At 40.2% G+C, this 9447-nt stretch overlaps 1 protein-coding gene across 1 annotated transcript; it reads left to right on the top strand.

Annotated features, from left to right (window-relative positions):
- The first annotated feature begins 1598 nt into the window (after positions 1–1598).
- Positions 1599–2405, top strand: LOC133996970 (transmembrane protein 74). Its single transcript, XM_062436496.1, has 2 exons — positions 1599–1907; positions 1938–2405. Exons 1-2 carry the CDS (start codon positions 1599–1601, stop codon positions 2403–2405), a joined length of 777 nt encoding a protein of 258 aa, XP_062292480.1.
- Positions 2406–9447: the final 7042 nt, after the last annotated feature.

Raw genomic sequence — 9447 nt, 5'->3', positions numbered from 1 at the left:
TCCAATATAATAACATACAACTGAAGACTAAATGAATTACAGTAAAACCCCTTTATCAATTACTTTTTAGTCACAATAGCACCATTGCTTTACAGATGACAATGTCGGTCTGTTGGTCAGTCGATCACTTTGTTTTAGGTCTGAAATATCAACGAGAACATATATATGAAATATTGTAACTGACATTTGGTACCCAGAGGATGAATCCTACTAAGGTTAAAAATGTCAATAAGGTTACAATTTCAATGTAATACTTTACAATGTTTCTGCTGCTCAATCACCCTCAGACACCAGTGGCAGCAAACTACCATACAAGATGCTGACAAAGCCTTTGAGAACAGTTTAGGGTGCAGTGTCCAGACCACTTAAGAAAAGATTAAAAAAATATTTAAAAAATAAAACTGGACTCCATTAACCTCTGCTGTTCTTAATATTTAGTTTTAATTAATTAATTAACATGCTTAAATTATGCTGAAATACCTGGTACATCAGCTTTGTCACGCTAATGTTAGCATTTAGCTCACTGTGCCTTAGTAGCCTCACAGAGCTGCTATCATGGTTTAAGACTTTATAGTAGCTACAGTTTATAATTGCAGGTGACTAATATGTCTACATTTTGCTAATGACTTGAGAAATGTGTGACTCTATTTATTATATTGCTTTTAGAGGTGAAACAATTGGTTGATTAATGGATTAAATCAACACCAAATTAATTGAAAACATTGGTCAGAGATTTCTCACAACCTGGCAACCCAAAAGTTGCACTCAGGGCTCATAACAGATCAATAAAAGATTAATTAACTGTTAATTAAGCCATTAGTAGCAGCTCATTAACTCTATTTAAACAGGGATCTTATGAGGAAGTGGTATCATTATTTCAAATACGTATCTCTCCTCTCTTTCCCACAAGCAGAGTCTGCTGCCTCCTGCCTCCCATCTGATTAGTGTGCATGTACTGGGGAACACTGAAGTTGGCTCGGTAATAAGCATTTAAGGCGGTCTGCCTGCGCTCACTCCGTGGGAGGGGTCTGCCAAACCTTTCCCTCTAATTGACCAGGGAGCAGAAGCAGTCGGGGGTGCGAGCAGCCACAGACCGGGAGAGAGGTACTCAGCTAACCGCATTTTGTTGCTTAATAACCGATTACTGAAACACATTCGCAAGAATTAGATTTATTAGCGTGTCGCATGGTTACTCAGTGTTTGACAGCTTGGACATGAATAAAGTGTTTCTATTCAGTGGAAATATTTCATTGTGTTGCATTTTTACATTGTGGCATTGTGTTTTTTATGTCATGGGAATTCATTAAGATTTGCTTGGCTGTACTTTTAAATGCTTGCTGTGCACCCAAGAGAGAGAGAGAGAGAGAGAGAGAGAGAGAGAGAGAGAGAGAGAGAGAGAGAGAGAGAGAGAGAGAGAGAGAGAGAGAGAGAGAGATGCGTGTAGATTTTACTTCAGGCAAAGATAAGTGGCTCGCAGACAAAGCATGCACAGAATTAAAGTCATTTCGGCGAGTTTCAATATCTTCACTGTTTTCTTTTTGCACTGACAGAGACGAGCGCATGGGCTTGACAAATCGGGAAACCCAGCCCATGTTCAAATGGCTGATCTCGAACTGTTTTACTTTGACCAACCCGATCAGAGAGACACCTCCCTGGTTTTTAATAAGCAAAGTGGCAGCGAGAGCAGCTGCGGCGGCGGAAAGTCACTTCACCCCGGCGGAGGAGACCCTTCAGCACCATGGACAGCGAACCGGGGAGCCGAGGAGGAAACAGAAACCTCTTTCACCCGCCAACACCAAGATGATGCTGATGAGGATGTCGTATTGATAGGGATAAGTCCACAAACCTGCAGACTGAGTCACAGCTCATCAAGTGAACTGTATGAGGAGGAGGAGGAAGAGGAGGAGGTGGTGGAGGAGGAGGAGGAGGAAGAGGAGGAGGGGGACATCCCGGAACTTTACTGGCTGTCCGACGACGACCTCTCCTCTGAGGGTTCGGGGAAGTCAGTGGATTACGGCTTCATCACCGCCGTCACTTGCCTTGTGACCGGCATCTCTTTGGTCGCTATATCCTACACGGTCCCCAGGGATGTGCGAGTGGACCCAGACAGCGTGTCTGCCCGGGAGATGGAGCGACTGGAGCGGGAGAAAGCCAGGGTGGGAGCCCATCTGGACCGGTGTGTCATAGCGGGACTGTGTCTGCTCACCCTCGGGGGTGTGCTACTCTCCACCCTGCTCATGATCTCCCTGTGGAAAGGAGAGATGATGAGGAGGAAAGCCTTTGCCTATTCCAAACACGCAGCAAAGTTGTACGGCTCGATCAATTTGAGGGCAGGATCCAGCCCGACTCGGGAATCCTGCTCACATTTGTCAGTGGCTGATGAGGATTTAGAGGTGCTCAGCTGAATTTATGGACAGGAGGAGCGGAAAGACTCAGAAACTGCTTGGAAAATCCTACCAGTGCTGTCCTATAATCGGATATGTAGGCCTAGTGGGGGTGTAATGTCTTTTTCATTTTTAACAGCTAAGGCTACTTTTTTTTTTTTTTTTTTGGGTTGACAAAGACCCTTTTAAAGGATATATTCAAATTTTTCTCAAATCTGTCATAACACAATTTTCACATGCCCATATGTACACTGATAGAGTTCTGGGTTATTGTTCCTGTTGTTCACTGGCTGTTAAAAGAGTGAGAGAGTATTAAATTATACCAGACTCAGACTCACAATGGATGATTTTTTTTAAAGGAGCAAAATCTGTTTATTTTTTATGTATTGGTTTATTTCACAGGGACAGTACACATGAATAAACATCAGAGTAAGCCAATAAGCTATTTTTCATCTTTAGTCCCTAGACAGATGTTAAAAAGTCACCTTGAAAAGAATGAAATATTTAAAATTGTAAAGTTATTCAGACCATTTATAAGCCTCCAGAGAAATAATAAAAGAGAAGAGCATATTAATGTTACTTTAAAAAACAGGACATTATACTAAGTACATTGTCAGGAACTAATTAAACATGCAACACAGAGACACACAATACAAAGCATGCAATGAAATAGGGAATATTAATGTTTATAGAAATATGGACTGAACAAGACAACATTGTGCTGCGTTATTAGACAAGAAGCAGCAGCAAAGGCATACAAAGTACATGCAAAATATGAATCACTCTGGTATAATTAAAGCAAAGCCACAATGAAAGACATGCATACCAGAGTTTTTTTTTCCTTGTCAAAATCTGGCGCCTACAATTCCCACAATTCAACTTGAGTCAATTCACTCCACTGTACAGATTCAGGTGTGTTATGCTAGTAGCAGCTAAGGTAGCGAGCCGCTATCCTTAAGCAGAGATGAGGAGCATCATCTCTGGTCTGATCACCTCCGTTCTTTCTAACTCCACTCTTCACACTCCGCTTGTGGTCTTCAGCCATAACTGGTGTTTTATCAGGATTTATCGAATTTTGCACATCGCTCTTACCCAACCTATTTTTTTTCCACATATGCAGTAATACTCCCTAACACCTGTTAATAGACTTTGATGTGTAATATTAGTGGACTTCCCCTTTAAAAGATCCCTTCCTGACATAATTCCAGTGTCTGAAATTGAGGAACAAAATGCACAGTCTTGGTTTTGTGTCAAATTCAGCCAATTATATGAAATCAACACTTAAAAACTACATCACTTACACTGGAATGTGATTAGGAGTAGATCTCTTCTCAGCCAGTATGGGCAGGAGGAATTATAACAGCAAACAATAACTCAACTCAATAACTCTTATATATACGTATGAGGGTGTTACTGTTGTATTAAGATAAAAAAATTAAAAATGAGAGCTTAACCTTTAAGTTCACAGGAGGCCATATATGATGATAGTGAGTTGTACAAAATTACTAGAAAAACTGAGTGAAACATTAAATATGCTTTCTTGAAACACATACAGTATATATTTTGTTTACTTTGGTTGTCAGTGGTGTGCTTCATAATTATCTCTGAGGCACCCTTTTGTTTACTGCCGCATCACTGCTTCTAATGGTGCTGCTCCTTTAGTGATTCATGTTTACATGCCAGTGCAGACTCATACATTAGAGGCCTATATGCTGTAGCTGCGAGGTAAATCAAACCTCAACCAGCTGGAGTGGTGTCATTTTAAAAGGTCAGTTGTGCTGTAGTGTTCATTTTCCACCTTGTCTAAAACAGCATTTCACTGAATTGCAGGTAACAAAGCTTTGCATGAGTCTGTGTTGAACTCCAAAGAAATTCTGTTCTAATATAATTGTGACATGCTGAAGTGATGCTTGTATTTGCTTGGATTTGATGAAACACAAATAGTAATACCACAGGAGAAGTAATTAGATTTTGTGGTTGAGCGGGGAAGCTCGGTTTACGTCTGATACACTTGGGGGTTATGACTGCAGATGTTCAAAAGCATACATAGAGATAGAGATAGAGAGAGAGAGAGAGAGAGAGAGAGAGAGAGAGAGAGAGAGAGAGAGAGAGAGAGAGAGAGAATCAACAAACCCCTGGGGGGACACTCTCCTGGTAATTGGTGTTACTTAATTGCTTGTGGGAGGCCTACGAATGAGCAGAAAAAGAAAAAAACACAGAGTTTTGACTACTGCCTCAATCAAGACTGCTTCAACTGATTATTAAAAACAAACCATTCCTGCTGTTATATTGAAGTGAAATGTTACCCTGCATACAAGGGGAGAGGAAGTAATGGATTGCTGTCTCTGACAGAGGATGCTGTGAATGAACAATTGTATACCCTACTCACAGTGTGTAGAAAGCTGTGCTGTGCAGCCTCTGTAATTAGAAGTGCTTACGGCCAACGGGATCACATTATCCTCCACAGGACCTTTGCTCACACTCACCTCATTGTAATTAAATAGGTGGAGTCACCTGACCTCTTAATGAAATATTAAGTTAATTTCAAACACTAATCTGTCCTCATTTAGTGTCATGGAATAACTGTTTACATCTTGGGGGGGTTTCCACAGGTGTCTGATTTCTTCCTTTACTTATGTGTAAGAAGAAAACTCCCCACTGTGATGAGTTATTTTGTGATAAAAGTGTGGATAATTCCTCTCTTCTCTTCTGTGTGACTCATCTGCCTCAGATTTCCTTTTTTTAAAAAATTGTATTGCTACAAGTTGAACAGCTGTGTGCTTGTGGCATTAAATAGGCAATGTAGGACTGGAGAGAGTTGTATAGCATATTATGAGCAAGGGAGCAAGTTTTCACTGAAAGTCAGCCATCTAAATCAGAACATAATGCTTTCTCATCAGCTGAGGCTCCTGCCTGGAGAGAGATATTAGTCTTTCCTGCTATTTTTCAGTACAATAAATCTCTTAATTGGATGCTAATTCACAATTACTCAGTCTTCATTTCTGAGGGATTAACATTACAACTTCTCATATACCACTGAGGTGTTATGCACCTGGAGATTTGGCTGTAAAAAATGCTGCAAATATCTCAATGTGACATCTCATTGTCAAGTTAAAAATGAGCAAAAAACAAATGGAACAAAATAAAATAAATTTTTAACAACAAAAAATAAACTTAACCTAAAACAAGAGGTTCAGGTGTCTTTCTTGACTTTGGTGGCAGCAGAAGAGAAAATAATCTCATCACAAATTCAAATTAGTAGCTGATGAAATGATCTTTATCAGCACATGAGTTTGCCCAGTTATCATGGTTTTGTTAACGTTCAAAGGAAAAAAATCAAAGCACCATCCACTCACAAGACGTCACTGCAGCATCGAGAACTGTAACATCACACAATTAATCCATTGTGAATCGAGATATGACTTAGTTTTATTTCTATATGCATACATGAAGTAATTTGTGTTGTAGAGTTAGAACTTTTGAATTAAAAGGGGAAATATGCAACTGTTATAATGTGTGAATCAGTCCAATAAGAACATTGAAACAGGAAGAAGTCACTCTAGTATCATGACCTGTAATTCCAAAAATAACAGTTTCAGGGTCCAAAAAAATAATAATAACATTTACAAGTATTACAGTATTCATGCAGTTTACAGTGAAAGGGAGCAGAGTGTTATGCTAACCTAACCAACATTATTCGGTCATTTAGGCTCAAAATCACTCAATATTTACTACATAGTGCTATATCGGCTACTATATAGTACATTTACCCAACGCCATTTGGTGTTAATGGCATATTCACTACTTTATGCTAACAATCCCACAATATAATGCTCCATATCTTATAGATGTGAGTGTCCATAATCTTGATTTGCTGCTCACTATTGAGTAAACTATTAAAGGCTGATTCATGGGAGGTTACTGGACACTTTCGACATAAAAAGTGTTGCTCTGGACTTTCCTTTCATGTCTCACACCTGGAGAGTTTGGTTATGCCGCAGACATCGTCATATTTTGTCACAATGTGATTGGGTAGTGTTCATAACGTTGCCATGGAGATTGGAGTTGTCACTGAACTTCTTCATAAGTATTTTGGTCCGTAACCTCAGATAACTTGCATTGTCCTCGTTTAATTAGTTAGTTTCGCTAGTTTGCTGAAGCACAAATTGAAAGCGCTTCACGGCTATTGATACGTGTCGCTCTGCGGAAATTAAAAACGACCGACCATAAATCAGCCTTTAGTGTCTATTGAGGTGGTGAATGAGTCAATAAGGGAGTGATTTGGGATACAGCTTTAGTTGTTTAATTGGCATAACACTTTACAATTTGTGACATATTGTGTTTTTTTGTTGTTTATATAGATAGATATACTTTATTGATCCCAAGCTGGGAAATTACAGTGAAATGTAATATAAAGTGTTGGGTGAAATATGTTGACCATATCATCTATATTGCTTTATTTACTCTACAAATGTCTCCAAACGGCTCAGAAATGAGCAAGTTGACATTAGTTTGGTTAATTCAGCAACAGCTCCACTCAGCAGTTAGTAGGTGTAAGTATTTAGTAAGTAATAAGTAGTTTTTGTGGTGCAACCCATGTTCATTTAGTGATGTGAAAACTTCCACTTAGTAAAAACCAATGTTAGAACAAGGCTAAATTTGAATATCTGATGCAAACAGCCAGGTTTTGATTGAAAGCGGTGTTTCCATAGTAACATAAGCAAACAATCTAACAATTGTTATCATCAGATTCCATTTTTTTCTAATTTGATGTGTGGAAAAATGCCAAATTACCTTTTTCAGATCCTTCCCTGCCCATTTCAAACCACTCTGAAAAGCACAGAAAAGCACAAACACGGACAATTCTCTTGTGAAATGATTTGGCAGGTTATAGTGTGTTCGTGTAGTACGGTGGCTTGTAGTTGATTGAGAAAATAGGCAAGGTGTGGATGAGAAGGGTTAGAGCAGCTTGTTTTTTCTACAGGCGCATTATTAGTGTTGTAAAGGGGCTGGGACACCGCAACAGCTTTAATTGGTGTCTGTGTTTGTTTTGCCAGGGGACTCTCCCAGACACAAAATCAAACCTGTAATAAAAAACGACACACACTCCTACACAAACTGCCAGAGCGCCGAACGCAATCCAACACACACGAACAGGGGTTTATACATAAAAAGTGCGTCTCTTGCACAAAAAAAAGCAACTCACATCCACAGACGAATGGACACACACACACACACACACACACACACACACACACACACACACACACACACACACACACACACACACACACACACACACACACACACACACACACACACACACACACACACACACACACACACACAAACACTCTGAGATGGTACACACTCATAGCCCCCACCTCTTCCATGAATGGAGTAAGTCAGAGTAATCATTCAGGGCAGCTGGCAGCAGGAAATGGAATTGGATTGCTGACGGGGTCACTGGGGGTCAAGAGCTGGGGTGTGGTTGTGGACTCTTGGGACCAGAAAGAAGAAAAGCCTTTGTGGCAGTGCTTTACATCAGCGCCTGGCAGCCACTTATCATCAGCTGTCATAACCACTCATCACACTGAATGACAGAGCACCTACTGCACTACACAGAAAGTCTGTCAGTATGGTATCACACAATCTTACCTACTATATTCTGTTGGCTTGATAAATTAGGAGTAAGATCATGTCTCCAGGTCTGGAATGCCTCTCTTGAACTATTGCCTTAAGTTAATGACTTATTCAATAATGATTCTCGTTACTTGATTGTTGCATAGCAACGGCAGGCAGATTCAGTCTCGGCTCCGAGAAGGAAGGGACTGAGCAGAGCTAGGAATTTTTTCTCTTAAAAAGGAGAAGTAGAAGATCAAGTTCGAGATAAAATCGCCATCCACATCATTTATCAGCTTTATTCACTCAGCTCAGAGGTTTTAAAACCAAAATCCTGCACAAAAACTGACATCCCCTCCTTTCAAGCTGTTTTTCCAGGAGGCTTTCAGAGCTGAAAGCCGCTGAGGTGGATATACCTAGGGGGAGAGAAAAGTCATCGATCTGGAGGTATTTGCCAATCAGTTCAGTTTAAAAGCTGAATCATGTTTGTTGAACTTGTAACAACCTTTTAAACTCAACATACCACTGAGAGGAGATGTAAGCTGAACTGTAGATGCAGGAATTCACTAATCCTACTACACACTCACATTTATTAACTACCAGATTCTTCCTTTCCTTTGTTTGTGGTGATTAAATGAATCACCTGCTGTAGGTTGAGCAGCGCCCACATACTCATGTCCCTTTTTTTTCCCTTCTCTTCTGCCATCGTTGTCCTGGAAGAAATGCAGAAGGGACATCATAACCATAGAAACGGGGTCAGCCTGTTGCTACGGAGAAATGCCTGTGTGCCACAGTAGCTCAGTGTAAGGGAGTTAAAGATGCTCTTCTTTTGATTTGCCACTCTAATGGCAGCCGTGGTATGTGTGGAGACTGACATATTCCCTCTGTTATACCTGATATAAAGAAGCCTTTTGAACTACACACCTCATTTGAGTAGACGCGTCAGGTGCTGTCACCCATCAAACTTCTTCTTCTTCAAAAACATAAAAAAAGACAGAAAATACTCGTCTGCAAACCTGCACTCTATTTGGATCTAACATAAATCTGGAGCCTGGAATGCTGAATTGACTGCTTGCAGTGGTTTTTCACTGTAGCGCAGGATTTCTTTCTGTAGGTACTTTTTATGCATACACACTAGACCTTGGCCAAGACTCTTGAATAGAGTCTTTCTCCTCTCTTTTTTTATTGCACTTCTGCATTTGCTTGATTGTGTGTTGGCCTCACAGACTGTATAAAAATAATGTATGGAATCACCGTGACATCAGCCACAGGTTTGTGGACTCATGTTTTGAAACCACCAATTTGGCATTTTGACTGTTGACATCTTGGATTTTTGGAGCTAAAAGGGATAAGAAGTGGCCATATTTGGACGAGAGGGTGGCACTGACCCTAATGCTAGCTGCTAGCTTGGTTAGCACAGTGCATTTACAGTCTATGGATA

This window comes from Scomber scombrus, chromosome 16, assembly GCF_963691925.1.
Source record: "Scomber scombrus chromosome 16, fScoSco1.1, whole genome shotgun sequence".
Lineage (NCBI taxonomy): Eukaryota > Metazoa > Chordata > Actinopteri > Scombriformes > Scombridae > Scomber > Scomber scombrus.
Note: the sequence above shows the minus strand (reverse complement) of the source record. Positions and strands in the feature narration are given on the sequence as shown.

Excerpts from the sequence above, each read along its gene's own strand:
- LOC133996970 (XM_062436496.1), top strand. The coding sequence starts at position 1,599 with ATGGCTGATCTCGAACTGTTTTACTTTGACCAACCCGATCAGAGAGAC. Across the intron at positions 1,908-1,937 it reads AGGAGGAGGAAGAGGAGGAG|GAGGGGGACATCCCGGAACT; the intron begins GTGGTGGAGGAG and ends GAGGAAGAGGAG.